The 19728-nt window shown below is 43.2% G+C and overlaps 1 protein-coding gene across 10 annotated transcripts in view; it reads left to right on the forward strand.

The window, feature by feature from the left end:
- Positions 1–19728, forward strand: part of katnip (katanin interacting protein) — a 133809-nt gene that overhangs the window by 20112 nt on the left and 93969 nt on the right. For 9 of the 10 annotated variants that reach the window (XR_013578923.1, XM_078558337.1, XM_078558334.1 and 6 more), the window contains one exon: positions 11078–11187. Coding sequence is in view for 8 of the 10 variants with exons in the window: in XM_078558337.1 (XP_078414463.1) it covers positions 11078–11187 (110 nt within the window). In the remaining 2 variants the exon portion in view is untranslated. Of the gene's footprint in view, positions 1–11077; positions 11188–17206; positions 18758–19728 lie in introns of those variants that run through there. The other variant, XM_078558341.1, reaches the window with a different exon arrangement.

A 19728-nucleotide genomic window follows, 5' to 3' on the forward strand; every position in this document is an offset into this window, starting at 1 on the left:
CGATTTTACCATGCACTTCCAAGTATTCTGAAATTTCATCCTTAATAACGGACTCTAAAATCTTACCAACGACCGAGGTCAGGCTAATCGGCCTGTAATTTCCCGTCTTTTGCCTCACTCCTTTCTTAAACAGGGGGGATACATTAGTGATTTTCCAGTCCTCTGGGACCCTCCCTGACTCCAGTGATTCCTGAAAGATCGCCACTAATGCCTCCACTGTCTCTTCAGCTATCTCCTTCAGAACTCTGGGCTGTAATCCATCTGGTCCAGGTGATTTATCCACCTTCAGACCTTTCAGTTTTCCTAGCACCTTCTCCTTGGTAATGGCCACCATATTCACCTCTGCCCCCCGACTCTCTTGAACTTTGTGGATGTCACTCGTGTCTTCCACTGTGAAGACTGACGCAAAGTACCTATTCAGTTCCTCCGCCATTTCTTTGTTCCCCACTACTACTTCTCCAGCGTCATTTTCCAGTGGCCCAATGTCCACTTTTGCCTCTCTCTTACCCTTTATATATCTAAAAAAATTCTTGCAATCTTCTTTTATATTACTGGCTAGTTTACCCTCATATTTAATCTTCTCCCTCCTTATTTCTTTTTTAGTTGTCCTCTGTTGGTCTTTGTAGGCTTCCCAATCCCCTGGTTTCCCACTGCTCTTCGCCGCATTGTATGCTTTCTCTTTAGCTTTTATGCTGTCCCTGACTTCCCTTGTCAGCCATGGTTGCCTCGTCCTCCCTTTGGTATGCTTCTTCTTCCTAGGGATGAATTTTTGCTGTCTCCCCCAAATTGCTCCCAGAAACTCCTGCCATTGCTGTTCCACTGTCTTTCCTGCTAGGCTTATCTCCCAGTCAATTCTGGCCAGCTCCTCCCTCATGCCTCTGTAGTTGCCTTTATTCAACTGTAATACCGTTACATCTGATTCCAGCTTTTTCCTCTCAAATTACAGGGTAAATTCTATCATATTATGGTCACTTCCTCCTAAGGGTTCCTTCACCTTAAGCTCCCTTATCAAATCTGCCTCATTACACATCACTAAATCTAGAATTGCCTGTTCCCTAGTGGGCTCCACCACAAGCTGCTCCAAAAAGCCATCTCGTAAACATTCTACAAATTCCTTTTCTTGGGATCCACTACCAACCTGATTTTTCCAGTCTACCTGCATATTGAAATCCCCCATGATTACTGTAACCTTGACTTTCTTACACACCTTTTCTATCTGCTGGTATATCTTGTGCCCCACATCCTGACTACTGTTCGGAGGCCTGTACATAACTCCCATTATGGTTTTTTTACCTTTGCGGTTCCTCAACTCTACCCACACAGATTCTACATCATCTGACCCTACATCATTTCTTGCTATCGATTTAATTTCATTTCTTACTAACAAAGCAACCCCACCCCCTCTGCCAACCTGCCTATATTTTCGCTAGGATGTATATCCTTGGATATTTAGCTCCCAGTCCTGATCCCCTTGCAGCCATGTTTCCGTGATGCCCACCACACCATACCTGCCAATTTCAATCTACGCCACAAGCTCGTTTACCTTATTTCGTATACCGCGTGCATTCAGATACAACACCTTCAGTCCTGTATTTCCCGTCTCCTTTCTCATTGTCGTCCCTTTATCTGATGTGCTTGAAGTTAGATTCCTAGTCCTTTCCAAACACTCTGTCCTGTTTTGTGTTCTGGAGACTTTAATAGCCTCTCCTGGGCTCTCCTTTCTTTTCAGTTTTTTCATAATTTTCCATGAAGTTGAATTCATCCTGCCACCCGCTAACCTGCTGCTTTGTTTCCCATTAGTCATACTTCTTGGAATTTTACCCTTCCCTCCCCACCACACTTTCTAGTTTAAAGTCCTGTTGACCACCCTATTTACCCTTTTCACTAGAACATTGGTCCCAGGTCAGTTCAGGTGGAGACCATCCCAACGGTACAGATCCCTCCTGTTCCAATACTGATGCCAGTGCCCCACGAAATGGAACCCCTCTTTCCTGCACTACTCCTTCAGCCACGTGTTTACTTCCCTTATTCTCGCGTCCCTATGCCAATTTGCACGTGGCTCTGGTAGTAATCCGGAGATTATAACCCTTTCTTTAATTTAGTTCCTAGTTCCTGATAATCCCCAAACAGGTCCTCTTTCCTAGTCTTACCTATGTTATTTGTCCCGATGTGCACCACAACAACTGGATCCTCCCCCTCCCTCTCCAATGTCCTTTCAAGCCGGTCAGAGATGTCCCTCACCCTGGCACCGGGCGGGCAACATACCATACGGGACTCTCGATCCTGCTTACAAAGGAAGCTATCAATTCCCCTAATTATAGAATCCCCTACAACTACCACTTGTCTTTTTGCTCCCCCCTCTTGAATGGCCTCCTGTTCCATGGTGCCGTGGTCAGCTGGCTCATCCTCCCTACAGCCCTCTTCTTCATCCACACAGGGAGCAAGTACCTCGTATCTGTTGGACAAGGTCAAGAGCTGAGGCTCCTCTGTTCCTGAACACAGGATCCCTCTATCTGCCTCACTTGCAGTCACACCCTGCTGACCCTGACCACTGACCGGACTTGAGGTACTTAATCTGCCGGGTGTGACCGCCAATTACTTGCTGTACCTGCATACGAGCCTTTTGTGCTTCATGCATGAGGACGCCCAGATCACTGAATCTCAGAGCTCTGCAATCTCTCACCATTTAGATAATCATTTTTATTCTTCTTGACAAAATAAGCAATTTCATATTTGCCCACATTATATTCTATTGCGAGATCTTTGCCCGCCCAATCATTCAACCTATCTATGTCGCCTTGTAGCCTCCTTATTTTTCTTTATTCATTCACGGGATGTGGGCTTCGCTGGTTGGGCCAGCATTTATTGCCCATCCCTAGTTGCCCTTGAGAAGGTGGTGGTGAGCTGCTTTCTTTAACCGCTGCAGTACATGTGGTGTAGGCACACCCACAGTGCTGTTAGGAAGGGAGTGCCAGGATTTTGACCCAGTGACAGTGAAGGAACAGCAATATATTTCCAAGTCAGGATGGTGAGTGACTTGGAGGGGAACTTCCAGGTGGTGGTGTTCCCATCTATCTGCTGCCCTTGTCCTTCTAGGTGGTAGTGGTCGTGGGTTTGGAAGGTGCTGTCTAAGGAGCCTTGGTGAATTCCTGCAGTGCACCCTGTAGATGGTACACACTGCTGCTACTGTGCGTCGATGGTGGAGGGAGTGAATGTTTGTGGATGTGGTGCCAATCAAGCGGATTGCTTTGTCCTGGACGGTATCCCGCTTCTTCAGTGTTGTAGGAGCTGCACTCATCCAGGCAAGTGGGGAGTATTTCATCACATTCCTGACATGTGCCTTGTAGATAGGAGTCAGGAGGCAAGGTACTCGTCGCACGATTCCTAGCCTCTAACCTGCTCTTGTAGCCACAGTATTTATATGGCTAGTCCAGTTCAGCTTCTGGTCAATGGTAACCCCCAGGATGTTGATAGTGGGGGATCCAGTGATGGTAATGCCATTGATCATCAAGGGGCAATGGTTGGATGCTCTTTTGTTGGAGATGGTTATTGCCTGACACTTGTGTGGCACGAATGTTACTTGCCACTTATCAGCCCATGCCTAGATATTGTCCAGACTTTGCTGCATTTGGACATGGACTGCGTCAGCACCTGAGGAGTCGCGAATGGTGCTGAACATTGTGCAATCATCAGCAAACACCCTCACTTCTGGCTTTATGATGGAAGGAAGGTCATTGATGAAGCAGTTGAAGATGGTTGGGCTTAGGATACTACCCTGAGGAACTCCTGCAGTGATGTCCTGGAGCAGAAATGACTGACCTCCAACAACCACAACCATCTTCCTTTGTGCTAGGTATGACTCCAACCATTGACCCCAGTTTTGCTAGGGCTCCTTGATGCCACCTTGATGCTCCTTGATGGTCAAATGCTGCCTTGATGTCAAGGGCAGTCACTCTCACCTCACCTCGGAAGTTCAGCTCTTTTGTCCATGTTTGAACCAAAGCTGCAATGAGGTCAGGAGCTGAGTAGCCCTGGCAGAACCCAAACTGAGCATCAGTGAGCAGGTTTTGCTAAGCAAGTGCTGCTTGATAGCACTGTTGATGACCCTTTCTATTACTTTACTGATGATGGAGAGTAGACTGATGGGGTGGTAATTGGCTGGGTTGGATTTGTCCTGCTTTTTGTGTGCAGGACATACCTGGGCAATTTTCCACATAGCCGGGTAGATGCCAGTGTTGTAGCTGTACTGGAACAGCTAGGGGTGCGGCAAGTTCTAGAGCACAAGTCTTCAGTACTATTGCCAGAATGTTGTCAGGGCCCATAGCCTTTCCGGTATCCAGTATCTTCAGCCGTTTCTTGATATCACGTGGAGTGAATCAAATTAGCTGAAGACTGGCATCTGTGATGCTGGGGACCTCCGGAGGAGGCTGAGATGGATCACCCGCTCGGCACTTCTGGCTGAAGATTGTTGCGAATGCTTCAGTCTTATCTTTTGCACTACTGTGTTGGGCTCCTCCATCATTGAGGATGGGGATATTTGTGGATCCACCTCGTCCAGTGAGTTGTTTAATTGTCCTCCACCATTCACGACTGGATGTGGCAGGACTGCAGAGCTTAGACTTGATCTGTTGGTTGTGGGATCACTTAGCTCTGTCTATCACTTGCTGCTTGATGCTGCTTGGCACACAAGTAGTCCTGTTTTATAGCTTCACCAAGTTGACACCTCATTTTTAGGCATGCCTGATGCTGGCTCCTGGCACGCCCTCCTGCACTCTTCATTGAACCAGGGTTGATCCCCTGGCTTGATGGTAATGGTAGATTGGGGGATATGCTGGGCCATGAGGTTACAGATTGTGTTAGAGTACAATTCTGCTGCTGCTGATGGCCCACAGTGCCTCATGGATGCCCAGTCTTGAGTTGCTAGATCTGTTCGAAATCTATCCCATTTAGCATGGTGGTAGTGCCACACAACATGATGGAGGGTACCCTCAACGCGAAGGCAGGACTTCGTCTCCACAATGACTGTGCGGTGCTCGCTCCTACCGATACTGTCATGGACAGATGCATCTGCGACAGGCAGGTTGGTGAGGATGAGGTCAAGTATGTTTTTCCCTCTTGTTGGTTCCCTCACCACCTGCCGCAGACTCAGCCTAGCAGCTGTCATTTAGGACTCAGCCAGCTCGGTCAGTAGTGGTGCTACCGAGCCATCTCATCCAGAGTACATTCTGTGCCCTTGCCACCCTTATTGCTTCCTCCAAGTGATGTCAGCATGGAGGAGCATTCATCAGCTGAGGGAGGGTGGTACGTGGTAATCAGCAGAAGGTTTCCTTGCCCATGTTTGACCTCATGCCACGAGACTTCATGGGGTCCGGAGTCGATGTTGCGGACTCCCAGGGCAACTCCCTCCTGACTGTATGCCGACACTGTGCTGCCAACTCTGCTGGGTCTGTCGTGCTGGTGAGACAGGACATACCCAGGGATGGTGATGGTGGAGTCTGGGACATTATCTGTGAGGATAATCATATCAGGCTGTTGCTTGACTAGTCTGTGAGACAGCTCTCCCAATTTTGGCACTAGCCCCCAGATGTTAAGTAATAGTAAGGAGGAGTTAGTAGGGTTGGCAAGACTGCAATTGCTATTGTTGTTTCCGGTGCCTAGGCCAATGCCGGGTGATCTGTCATTCATTCCTTTTTTGTGTCTTTGTAGCAACTGAGCCATTTCAGAGGGCATTTGAGAGTCAACCACATTGCTGTGGGTCTGGAGCCACATGTACAACAGATTTCCTTCCCTAAAGGGGATTAGAACCAGATGGGTTTTTGCAACAATCGACAATGGTTTCATGGTCATCATTGGACTTTTAATTACAGATTTTTAATGAATTCAAATTCCACCACCTGCCGTGGCGCGATTCGAACTCAGGTCCCCAGAGCATTACCCTGGATCTCTGGATTTCTATACCACTACGCCATCGCCTCCCCTTATGTGCTCTTCACAATTTACTTTCCTTCCTATCTTTGTGTCATCAGCAAATTTAACAACCATTCCTTCAGTCCCTTCATCCAAGTTATTTGTATAAAGTGTAAAAAGTTGAGGCCCTAGCACTGATCCCTGTGGCACACCACTCATTACACCCTGCCAACCAGAAAAAGACCCAAGATAAAAGCAAAGTACTGCAGATGCTGGAAATCTGAAACAAAAACAAAAATAGCTGGAAAAACTCAGAAGGTCTGATAGCATCTGTGGAGAGGAAGACAGAGTTAACGTTTTGAGTCCGTATGACTCTTCATCATGCCTGGGAATTTGTCAGCCCACAGCCCCAACAAGTTGCTCAATACCACTTCCTGGGTGATTGTAATTTTCCCGAGTTCCTCCCTCCCTTCCATTTCCTAAGTTACAGCTATTGTGTCCTCTATAGTGAAAACCAAAGCAAAATACCTGTTTTATTTCATCCTCCATCTCCTTACTTCCTATTATCAATTTCCCAGACGCACTTTCTACGGGACCAATGCTCACTTTAACTCTTTTCCTATTTGAATATCCACAGAATCTTTTACTATCCGTCTTTATGTTACTAGCTAGCTTTCTCTTGTACTCTAATTTTTCCCTCCTTATTAATCTTTTTGTCATTCTTTGTTGCCCTTTATATTCTTTCCAATCTTCTGACCTGCCACCCATCTTTGCATAATTATACCCTTTTTCTTTAAGTTTAATACTGTCTTTAACTTTTTTAGTTAACCACGGGTGGTGGGCCCTCCGTTTGGAATTTTTCTTCCCCAATGGAATGCGTATAATCTCTGTATTCTGAAATATCCCTTTCAATGTTTGCCACTGAACCCCTGTTGACCGATCCCTTGACCTCATTTGCCAGTTCACTTCAGCTAACCCTGCTTTCATGCCCTCATAATTACCCTTACTTAAGTTGAGAAATACTAGTCTTGGACGCGCTCATTTCTCCCTCAAAATGAATGTAAACTTCGATCATATTATGATTGCTGCTACCTAGGGGTGCCATCACTGAGGTTATCAATTAATCCTATCTCATTGTTCACTGCCAGGTCCAATAGAGTCTGCTCTCTGGTTGGCTCCAGAACATGCTGTTCTAAGAAATTATCCCAAAAACATTCAATGAACTGCTCATCTACACTACCTTTGCCCATCTGATTTTTCCAGAATTTGTTAAGCGAAGGCCTTGTCTGACTTGTATAATTGAATTTTTTTTGAAGAGCTAATGAGGAAGTTTGATGAGGGGACTGCATTTTATGTAGCCCATCTGGATTTTAGCAAGGCTTTTGTTAAAGCCTAACATGGCAGACTGGTCACAAAAGTAAAAGCCCATTTGATCCAAGGCAAAGTGACAAAGATTCAAAATAGGCAAAGAAGCAGGGAGCAAAGGGTAATGGTCTTTGGGTGTTTTTGTGACTGAAAGACTGTTACCAATGGGGTTCTGCAGGACTCAGTATTGGGTCCCTTGCATTTTGTGATACGTATCAATGATTTGGACTTGAATGTAGAGGTGTGATTAAAAAGTTTACAGAAGATACAAAAATTGGATGTACGGTTAATATTGAAAAAGAAAGTTGTAGACTGCTGGAAGATAGCAAAGGACTAGTCAGCTGGGTGGAACAATGCTAAATGGAGTTCAAGCCAGAGAAGTTTGAGGAGAGGGAGCACTCGGAGAGGGCTAACAAGGCAAAGAAACACACAATAAATGGTCAGATACTGAGAAGTATCAGAGAGACTTTGGAGCACATGTCCACAGATCCCTGAAGGTGGCTGGACAGGTAAATAAAGTGGTCAAGAAGGCATAGGTGATCTCTGCCTTTATTAGCCAAGGCATAAAATATAAGAGCTGGTTATGTTGGAACTGTATAAAACACCAGTTAGGCCCCAGCTGGAGTACTGCTAGCAGTTCTGGTCGCTGCATTGTAGGAAAGATGTGATTGCACTACAGAGGAGATTTATGAAGATGTTGCCATGACTGGAGAATTTTAGCGATAAGGAAAGATTGGATAGGTTGGTAAAAACAAAAAGCTAAAAGCTACTGCGGATGCTGGAAATCCAAAACAAAAACAGAATTACCTGGAAAAACTCAGCAGGTCTGGCAGCATCGACGGAGAAGAAATCAGTTAACGTTTTGAGCCTTCATGGCCCTTCGGCAGAACTGAAGCATAGTTAGGAGAAGGGAGAAATATAAACTGGTTTAAGGTGGGGTGGGGGGGGGCGGCGGCGGTGGGGGGTGGTGCGGGAAGAGAGACGTTGAGGGTGTGGTGATTGTGGAGATAAGCAGTGATAGGAACAGATAATCAAAAGATGTCACAGACAAAAGGGTCAAAGAGGTGTTGAAGGTGGTGATATTTGTCTAAGAAAAGTGCCTATTAAGAATGGAAGACAGGATACTCAAAGTACAGCTCTAGTGGGGGTGGGGTGGACAGACTAACAAGGTTTTAGTTTTAGATTTAAAAATAATGGAAATAGGTGGGGAAAGAAGAATCTATATAAATTATTGAAAAAAAAAGAAAGGGGGGTGGGGGGAGAAACGGGGTGGGGATGGGGGGAGGGGGAGTTTAAGATCTAAAGTTGTTGAATTCAATATTCAGCCCGGAAGGCTGTAAAGTGCCTAGTCGGAAGATGAGGTGCTGTTCCTCCAGTTTGCGTTGGGCTTCACTGGAACAAAGCAGCAAGCCAAGGACAGACATGTGGGCAAGAGAACAGGGTGGAGTGTTAAAATGGCAAGCGACAGGGAGGTTTGGGTCTTTCTTGCGGACAGACCGCAGGTGTTCCGCAAAACGGTCGCCCAGTTTGCGTTTGGTCTCTCCAATGTAGAGGAGACCGCATTGGGAGCAACGAATGCAGTAGACTAAGTTAGGGGAAATGCAAGTGAAATGCTGCTTCACTTGAAAGGAGTGTTTGGGCCCTTGGATGGTGAGGAGAGAGGAAGTGAAGGAGCAGGTGTTGCATCTTCTGCGTGGGCATGGGGAGGTGCCATAAGTGGGGGTTGAGGAGTAGGGGGTGATGGAGGAGTGGACCAGGGTGTCCCGGAGGGAACGATCCCTACGGAATGCCGTCAGGGGGGGTGAAGGGAAGATGTGTTTGGTGGTGGCATCATGCTGGAGTTGGCGGAAATGGCGGAGGATGATCCTTTGAATGCGGAGGCTGGTGGGGTGATAAGTGAGGACAAGGGGGACCCTATCATGTTTCTGGGAAAGAGGAGAAGGCGTGAAGGAGGATGCGCGGGATATGGGCCGGACACGGTTGAGGGCCCTGTCAACGACCGTGAATGGAAAACCTCGGTTAAGGAAGAAGGAGGACATGTCAGAGGAGCTGTTTTTGAAGGTAGCATCATCAGAACAGATGCGACGGAGGCGAAGGAACTGAGAGAATGGGATGGAGTCTTTACAAGAAGCGGGGTGTGAGGAGCTGTAGTCGAGGTAGCTGTGGGAGTCGGTAGGCTTGTAATGGATATTGGTGGACAGTCTATCATCAGAAATTGAGACAGAGAGGTCAAGGAAGGGAAGAGAAGTGTCAGAGCTGGACCATGTGAAAATGATGGAGGGGTGGAGATTGGAAGCAAAATTAATAAATTTTTCCAGGTCCCGATGAGAGCATGAAGCAGCACCGAAGTAATCATCGATGTACCGGAGAAAGAGTTGTGGGAGGGGGCCGGAGTAGGACTGGAACAAGGAATGTTCCACATACCCCATAAAGAGACAGGCATAGGCATAGGTTGGTGTTGTGTTCTTTTGAATAGAGGAAGCTAAGAGGAGACCTCATTGAAATTATGAAATTGGGTGGTCTAAGTAGAGTAGATAGGAAGGACCTATTTCTCCCTGGTTGAGGGCTCCATAACTAGCGGGTATTGTTTTAAGAAAAGAGGTAGGAGGCTTAGGGGCAATTCAAGAGGAAATTTTTTTCATCCTGAGTGTGGTGCTGATCTGAAACTCTCAGCCTGAAACAGTGATTGAAACAGAAACCCTCATAACATTTACGAAGTACTTAGGTATGGGCTTGAAGTGCTGTAACCTACAAGGCTACAGACCAAGAGGCAGAAAGTGAGAGTAAGCTAGATGGCTTCTTGTCAGCCAGAGTGGACACAGATCATCCCTCTGTGCTGTAAATATCTATGATTTGTTTAATTGGGGAAAAAAGTGGGCATCAAGCAAGAATTGAGAGATTTTAAGTGGATCGTCTGTCAGAGGTTTTTAAGAGGCTTTTGAAAGCGGAAAAGTGATAAGGCAATCTGGTTTTTGAAGAGAATTCTAGATAGAAGGACAGATTGACTGCTAAAATAGCTTTGTATAGTGGAGTGAAGGGGTTGGCAATTGTCAGTACCCTAAATATGAGAAACTGAGAGCAAGCTGTGTCTGCATACTTAAAATAGATTGCTAGAATAAGCTGGATAAAGCTTTGGAGAAATTAAAATTGGCAAGGATTTTTAACTTAATTTCCAGGGGCACAAGAAGCCTGTCTAGCTTTGGGAAGAGGGAAGCGATGAGTATGCAGGACATGACACAAGGCACAATGGTGTGGGTTAGCTGAAATTTGTGAAGAGTAGCAACATGGGGTAGAGTAGCCATTTTCACACCCTGTTCTCACTTGCTTTCTTATTATTACAAGTTGAATTCATCCACTTGGAGGAGCTAGTTAGCGCCTTCCAGCTTGTAAACCTTTTTTTTAACATATCAAAATTCCATTGCAAACTCTCTTCTTTGTGAGTCTCTTGAATGGGCAGTGGAGGATTACCATTTAATTCATATTTTTAAAAGGTCACCATCTGCAATTTTGTGTACCTTATTACTTTTATTATCCTGTTAAACTGCTGTTTTCGTATTTTACGTTCTAAACCAAAAAGCTTTGTTTCTGCATTAAAACAAGGGTAGATAGATTTTTGAAATATTGGGGAGTTGAGGGCTATGAGGAGCTGGCACAAAGGAGGAGTTCAGGCATGGGGCAGATCAGCCATGATTTTATTGAATGGCTGGGCAGGCTTGAGGGGCCAAATGGCCTACTCCTGCTCCAATTTCTTATGTTCTTATGTTGAGCCCATATATTAAAATTATGTGTGCAAAATTAATTTCAGATTCTGCATCAAGATCAGCTTTGTATCCTGAAGAGATACAAGAATTAGATGTAACAAAACGAAGAACCCAAACTGCACCAGGCAAAGTTCATCGTAAGGGTTGGGTGCAGGTAAAGACAAATTGTGATTAAACCCACAATAGAAACAGTATGAAATCTTTGCCATCCACAGGGAATTTTAAGACCAGAACCTACCTGTCTCTTCTGCATTGCAGAAGTTTCAGTTTGTGGTAATGTGAAACTGACAATATAGTTATGGAGTTGAGTCCTGGCCTGACAATGGAAGAGAGCAGTGTGACAGCCCCACCCACTTGAGACGCTGCCCCGCACTGCTTTGGTTTGATGAATGATGCAAGTATCATGTCATGCTATAAATAGTAAAAGTACTTAAGGGGCATTTGGGTCCCTTGGGTACTTTAGACTTAAGCAGAACTTAATTACGTTTTTGAGGCAGAGTGTGCTGCCCCTGCACTCTCGATGCATTTCAAATTTATTGTCCCAGACCTCTTCTCAATGGACAGTACAGTTTATTGGCAAGAAATATAAATTAGTTATTGCCATTTGTGAAGGAATCTGGGTACGGAAGTTATCTTCTCTTAGGCAGTCCTTTGGGATCAACGATGACTTGCTTCCACTCTGGGTCAGTGGGTTCTGAGATGGCCGATAAGTCAAATGCAGATTCTGCCACATGTGGGTCAGGTGGTGCTTGAAGAGTCTGGCAAGTCATGCTGTTGGAGTTTGCGCTTTCTGGCGCCTTGACTTCACATCTGTGTACTCCTAAGGAAGTCTCTCGATGTGTTTGGTGCCTTCCCAAATAAACCTTCTCCATTTTGGTTGGTCACAAGCCAAGGTTGCCCATGAGTTGGCAGGAATGTTTAATCTCTTCAGGGATGCTTTGAGGACATCCTTATTAAACAGAAGTTAGAGTAAAACTGCAATATTAGCTTTTGTTAAGTTTGCAAGTCACTTAAGATCTGCTTAAAATTCCAATTTTTTGCAATATTGTTTCCTCTTCATGATTTACAGTTGCAATTTTTTTCAGAAATTATTATATTGCTTTCATTATCTGAAATCAGCTATTATAAGTTCTCAATTATGGATTTTCATCAAACTCGTTTGTGTTTGAGAAGCACATAAAGGTGCATGTTATCTAAGGAAAGTTTAATGGAGATGCTATGAGACAGTTCTGATTTTTTTTTGCAATGCAAAGGAGCATTAAACAAATCTCTCATTTTTAATTGCCCTTTTTTTTGAACCTGTACAATGCAGATAATACAAGGTCAACATATTTAAATAATTTATTGCACTCCAGGTACTTGCTACCTGAGGCACTGAGAATACCTTGAGAGCTGTAATGTTGGGTACTATCAATTACCTTTAAACTGCCAATTTTTTTTTGAGGGGCACAAATTACTTTGTTGACGGATTTGAATTTTGACCAAAAAAAGTATACATGAAGAGAGGTCGTATTCAGATATGCCACTCAGAAGGAAAAGAGGAAAGCCTTAACTCAATTTCTGACCCTCTGTTAAAGTGTCCATTCAAATAAACAGCTGTTGTCTAACCAGTTGCTTATGTACCTCATTCCCTTGTAAGGAACATATATTTTTATTTCTGTTGGACTGTTGTAAAGAATATATCTTTTTATTTTCTGTTGAACTGTGGGCTAAAATTACAAAGACTACAGGTTGAAAGACATGTCCACTGGAACAGGATGAGAGATACAATGTTGCAGTCCTGGAACAGTGTGCCATGAAAGACAGGATGGTGCCGGAAAGGAGCCCTGGACCAAGAGAGCTGCCTAGCAACAATGTTTTAATTGGCTACTGACCAGGTTTTGTGTGAGAAGTAGTGTAGCAGAATAGCTCTTAACAAGACCTAAAACCTCTTTCCTGTGTGTGTGTGTGTAAGATTCCAATAACCTTACAGGAATAGCTAGCTGGCTTTTTCTCCTCATGTCTCTATAACCTACTCTCTCTAAAAACCCTTGTCAAGAGGCAAAGGGGAAAATCACTGTCAGAGACATTGAAAGGCAAATTCTCAACCAGTGAACTAAATACTGAATGTGCTGGAAGACCACCTCATGTCACCAACAAGAACTGAAAGGAATTTGGAAGACATCGATCAAAATCAACCCATCGAACGCTGTATTCTGGAATTGGTGCTGTTGAAGCGTATTAACCCACCCTTAAAATCCATATTTTTGTGTGTCTTGTATGTGTGTGTATAGGGATATAAAAAGAGGTAGAGTTTAGGTTACAGAGTTAGAAATTAGCAGTTCATATCTCTTTCTTTAGCCACTGGTTAATGACAGTTTGTTCAATAAACAGTTATTTACTTATTAAGTTTACAAACCTGGTGCTTGTAATCTGTTTATCTAAATTAAATAGTTAGGTAGGTAAATTAAACAATGAGTCATGACAAAGTCTGGGGGCTCGTCTGGGAATTTTGGAACAAAAGACAACGACGATTTGGGTGTAGATTTAGTAAGTAATAAAAGCTAAAAGGAAACATCAGGTTTGTACTGTCAAAAATAAGATGGCCCTGGAAACTGCTAAAGCTTTCTTGCAAGTGGAAGAGATGTCCTTGACGATTTTACCAAGGATCCCAAAAGCCAAGGTTAATCGAATTAGCAAGTAAATGAAGAGTAGGATTGCCTGCCAATGCTAGGAAGGCAGAGATAGTTGAAGAGATGGCACAGCATTTGAAATTGGAAGGAATACCCGAGAGACTGAGTTCTCCAAGGGCTGGTTCATTGGAATGGGCTCAAATTCAGTTGCAGAAGAAGAAAGGGCAGAGAAAGAAAAGGAAAGAGAGAGCATTTCAAAGGGAACAGGCAGAATGGGCATTCCAAAAGAAACAGATAGAAAAGGAAAGAGGACATTTCAAAGGGAGTTAGAAATGGCGAAGTTAGAAAAGGAGGAAGGGAAAAAGAGAGAATTCCAGCTTAGAAAGCTGGCAGTTAAAAAAGAGACACCAGTAGGTGAGGAAGGACTGATTTCCAGATCAGAACCCAGTGAGGAGATGTTTAAATTTGTGCAAGCTCTTCTAAAATTTGAGGAAAAGGATGTTGAAGCATTCTTTATTTCATTTGAGAAGATAGCTAAACAGATGACTGGCCAAAGGAAAACTGGACATTGTCCATGCAGAGCAAATTGGCAGGTAGAGCACAGGAAATGTATGCTTTGCTGTCAGAGGAGGTTTCTAGGGATTATGGTGTGGTAAAAAAGGCCATTGTGAGTGCATATGAGTTGGTACCTGAAGCGTACAGACAAAAGTTTTGAAATTTAAGGAAACAGCCTGGGCAAACTTACATTGAATTTGAAAGGATTAAGCAAAGTAGTTTGACAGGTGGATACGAGCATTAGGAGTTGAAACTACCTATGAAGTTCTCAGAGAGACCATTCTCTAGGAAGAATTTAAAAACTGCCTACCTTCTGTAATAAGAGCCCATGTTGAAGACCAAAGGGCTGCAACTACTAGACAGGCAGCAGTAATGGCTGACGATTACGAGCTGATCCATAAAACTAAACCATTTTTCCATCACCCCCATACATTTGAAAAGGATAGAAAGTGGGAGAGTGAAAGGAAGGCAAGTAGCCAGGATAAAGGATGGACAGCTGGGAATATCTTGAGATCTCCTCCCCAGATCAGGAAGGAAGGTACTGAGGGTAGAGGTGAAACTCGAAGGCCTAAGTGTTTCCATTGTAATAAAGTGGGACATATTCGTTCAGAATGCTGGAAGTTGCGAGGGAAGCACATGGGGCTTATTGGAGTTCGTAAGAGTGAATCCGAAAAGGGAACTCAAAAAGAAAATGCCACGGATCAAATTGTAGCTCTAACTACAAATAAGGGTCTGGAGGTAAAAACTGCTGTGAATGTAGGTGAATTGAATAAGGTAGATGAAAGATATAAAGGGTTTTGTCTAAAGGAAAGTTAACCCCTTTTTCATCAAATGATGCAGCTAAACCCATAACTATATTAAGGGACACTGGAGCTACTTGAACTCTTTTGCTGGAAAAGGACCTAGTTTTCCCTCCAGAGAGTTCAATGAAACTAAAGTATTGGTAAACAGGATAAGTGGAGAGTATATCCCGGTTCCATTATACAAAGTGCAATTGGAGTGTGATTTGTTGTCTGAATCGGTGGTTGTAGGAGTGGTTAAGAAATTACCTGTGGATAGAGTTGATTTACTCCTGGGGAATGATTTGGCAGGAGTGAAGGTCATAGCTTCACCAATATAATTACGGAAAGTCTGAGAGAGGCTAAAGAGATGGAGCAGTTACAAGAACAAGTGGTATTCCTGGTATTTTTCCATCGTGTGTGGTGACCAGAGTAATGGCTAAACAAAGTCCATTACCAGAGGTCCAAGTAATACCATGAGCAGATGTTAGAGTAGCTGAAACTTTCTTTAAGGATGAGGATAATTCAAAGGAAGTGTTTGGCAGGTCTTCATTAATTGAGGCTCAGAAAGCAGATCCAGAGTTAAACAAGTTAGCACAGTCAGCTCACACTGAAGCTGAGGTGGAAGGAGTTCTGGAGTGCTATTAAATTAAAAACATTAAAGAGTTCTGATGAGGAAGTAGAGACACCCTCACCGACCCTCGGGTGAGGAATGGATGGTTGTTCATCGGGTAGTGGTACTGCCCAAACATGGTAAGGAGTCATTGCAAATAGCACATGAAATTCCTACGGCAGGACATGTAGGAATGTGGAAAACCCGAGCATCGATAAATAGGCATTTTACCTGGCCAAGACTTCATGAGGACGTAGTGCAATTTTGTAAAATGTGTCATACGTGTCAGGTAGTAGGTGAACCTCAACATGTAATCAAACCAGCACCTTTAATACCCATACCAGTATTTGAAGAACCATTTAGTCGGCTATTAGTAGATTGTGTAGTACCATTACCCAAAATGAAAGCAGGACATCAGTATATCCTTACAATCATGGATATGACAACCCAATTTCCATAAGCTATTCCTTTAAGGACAATTACAGCTAAGGTGGTGGTGGAAAAGTTAACTAAGTTTTTCACTCATTATGGCCTACCAATTGAAATACAATCTGACCAAGGTTCTAACTTGGTGCCTAAAATTTTCCAGGACATATCAGCAGTTTGGGTATCAAACAACTAAAGTCTACTGCCCATCACCCACAGACACAGGGAGCTTTAGAGATACCATCAGACTCTCAAAACCATGATTAAGACTTATTGCCATGAATACCCAAAGGATTGGGACAAAGGATTAGATTCCTTAATATTTGCTGCCAGAGATTCTCCGAATGAATCTACTGGATTTAGTCCCTTTGAATTGATCTATGGTCATGAAATAAGAGGCCCATTAAAAGTGATTAAGGAAAAGTTTCTAAAGTAGAAAGACAAATCCTCCATGTTGGATTACGTGTCCATTTTTCTAGAAAGACTCACAGGAGCATGTAAAGTAGCACGAGAGCACTTAAAAAATTTCCCAAGCCAAAATGAAAGAATGGGCAGACAAACATGCTACTAGAATGTTTCAAGCAGGAGATGAAGTATTGGTATTGTTACCTTTGCAGGGTGACCCCCTGAAAGCGAAATTCAGTGGCCCCTACAAGATAGGTAGGAGAGTTAGTAAAATGATTTATCTGATAGACACTCCTGAGTGTAGGAAGAAGAAATGGTTATGTCACATAAACATGTTGAAACAATATCATCACAGAGAAGATGATAAGACAGAGCAAGTGTGCCAAGTGCCCAAAGCGAACTTTCTACAATTTGACTAGCCAGTAGAGCAATACTGGGACAGTTAGATACTGTGTTCTCATATTTAGAGGAAGGACCAAGGAAAGATCTAGGAAGGTTACTTAGGAAGTATAAGGGAATTTGTAGGGATACACCTGGATGTACTACATTAGCTAAACATGATGTGGACGTAGGAGACTCGGTGCCAATAAAACAACATCATTATCGGTTGAGCCCAGAGAAACAAGCTCAGTTCGAAACAGAGTTCCAATATATGTTGGAGATTCAATTGATTGAGCCTAGCCAAGGTGGCTGGAGTTCACTGGTAGTATTGTTTCCTAAGCTGGATGGATCCACTAGATTTTGTATAGACTGCAGGAAAATGAATGTAATAACAAAGGCAGATTTGTACCCAATCCTCGGTTAGATGATTACATTGGTGGGGTTGGCAGTGCCTCATTTCTTTCTAAAATTGATCAGTTGAAGGGGTGCTGGCAGGTGCCATTAACATCAAGGGCTAAAGAAATATCTGCCTTTGTTACACCAAGTGGGTTGTATCAATGTCTAGTCATGCTGTTTGGGTTTAAAAATGCCCCAGCTACATTTCAGAGACTTATGAATCAAGTCATAGCTGAAGTACATAACTGTGTGGTTTATTTAGACAATGCCATAATATATAATAACACATGGGAAGAGCATGTAAAACAATTAGAGGATCTTTTTAAGCAATTGCAATTGGCTGGCTTAGTCATAAATCTGGCCAAAAGCGAATTTGCAAAAGCAAGGGTAACTTCCCTAGGTCACATCATATGGCAAGGGCAGGTGTTGCCAAGAACAGCAAAAGTGAATGGTCCAATAGAATTCCCCATTCCTAAAATTAATCAAGAAATCATGAGGTTTTTGGGAATGTGTGGGTTTTATAGGAAGTTTGTGCATAACTCCAGCTCAACAGCTGTACCTCTCACCAATTTGTTAAGAAAACAGGAAAAAGTGGTATGGTCAGCAGAATGCCAAGCAGTCTTTGAAAAGCTGAAGGCAATCTTAATAAATGAACCAGCGTTGGCTGCCCCTGACTTTACCAAACCTTTTAAAATGACAGTTGATGCTAGTGACTTAGGGGTAGGTGCAGTCCGATTACAAGATGATCAATTAGGGATCGAGAAGCCGGTGGGGTACTTTTCCAAGAAACTAAATCGATATCAGAGGAAGTACTCGATAGTAGAAAAAGAAACTCTAGCATTGTTGTCTCTTCAACACTTTGAAGTTTATGTACGACACGATAACAAAGAAACACCTAATCTACACTGACCTTAATCCGCTGGGGTTCATTGAAAAGCTTAAAACGCGAAATGCGAGACTGTTTAGATGGAATCTATTGTTACAAACATTCAACGTAAAGATTGCTCACATTGCCGGTAAAGATAATGTGATCGCAGATACCTTGTCCTGGGTGCAAAATACTAAAATAAGTTAAAGGGGTAAGAAATGCTGATTATAAAAGATTGTATAAGGGGGAGGAAGGATGAATGGAAGTAAGTCTCGTGTTTTGTTGTCCATGTGTCACATACCTTGTGATGAAACGCATCCTGAAATGGTGTTTCATCTCTTTAAAGGGTAGAGGCATGTAGTGAACATATATTTTTATTTCTGTTGGACTGTTGTAAAGAACATGTCTTTTTATTTTCTGTTGGACCGTGGATTAAAATTAAAATGGCTGCAGGTTGAACGCCATCCACTGGAACGGGATGAGAGATATATACAATGTTGCAGTCCTGGAACAGTGTGTCATGAAAGACAGGATGGTGCTGGAAAGGAGCCCTGGACCAAGGGAGCTGCCTAGCAACAATGTTTTAATTGGCTGCTGACCAGGTGACCAGGTTTTGTGTGTGAGAGAGTGCAACAGAATAGCTCCTAGCCTGAAAGGAACAAGACCTAAAACCTCTCTCCTGTGTGTGTGTAAGATTCCAGTAATCCTACAATAATAGCTAGCTGGCTTTTTTTCCTCATGTCGCTATAACCTACACTCTCTGAAAACCCCTATCAAGAGGCAAAGGGGAAAATCACTTTTCGGGACATTGAAAGTCGAGTTCTGAACCAGTGAACTAAATACTGAAAGTGCTGGAAGACCACCTCATGTCATCAACAAGAACTGAAAAGAATTTGGAAGACATCGGTCAAAATCAACCCATTGAATCCTGTACTCTGGAATTGATGCTATTGAACTGTTTTATCCCACCCTTAAAATCCATATTTTTGTGTGTCTTATGTGTCTTGTATGTGTGTGTACAGGGTAGGGTTTAGATTAAAGTGTTTTTAAGAAGGGGTAGGGTTTAGATTATAGTGTTAGAAATTAGCAGTTCATATTTCTTTCTTTAGCCACTGGTTATTGACAGTTTCTTCAATAAACAGTTATTTACTTATTAAGTTTACCAACCTGGTATTCTGTTAACCTAAGTTAAACAATTAGGTAGAATTGGGGCAATCTGGTGGTTTGATCAAACTTTTTCACATTTGTCATGGCTCGGGGAGCAGTGGGGCTTGATATTACAGTGCACTATCCCCAGTCAGTCGTGACACTCTTAATGAAGCATGGGCCTAAATTTCTTGGAAGTTATCGCTCTGTTGAGCTTCATGCAGAGCAAATTGGACATGAATAAGCTTTTGATGAGACCCTGGTGCCCAAAGTCTCATAATGCATTGCATTGTGGGCCCAAAAATGCCTTACTTGGTTTGTGTTTCAAATATAAAGATATTGTCAGTAAATGTTTAAACACTGCCTTTTTCTGCCCTTTGTCTCAAGTTTTTATTCAAGATTCAGAAATGTTTAATTTTAACACAACACCAGTGTTGATGTCTCTTGTCATATCGATGTAGTTGTATTTTTTCCCCAAAACCCAGAGTATAGATATCTATAAGTTCAGAACTGA

This window comes from Cetorhinus maximus, chromosome 15, assembly GCF_964194155.1.
Source record: "Cetorhinus maximus chromosome 15, sCetMax3.hap1.1, whole genome shotgun sequence".
Taxonomy (NCBI): domain Eukaryota; kingdom Metazoa; phylum Chordata; class Chondrichthyes; order Lamniformes; family Cetorhinidae; genus Cetorhinus; species Cetorhinus maximus.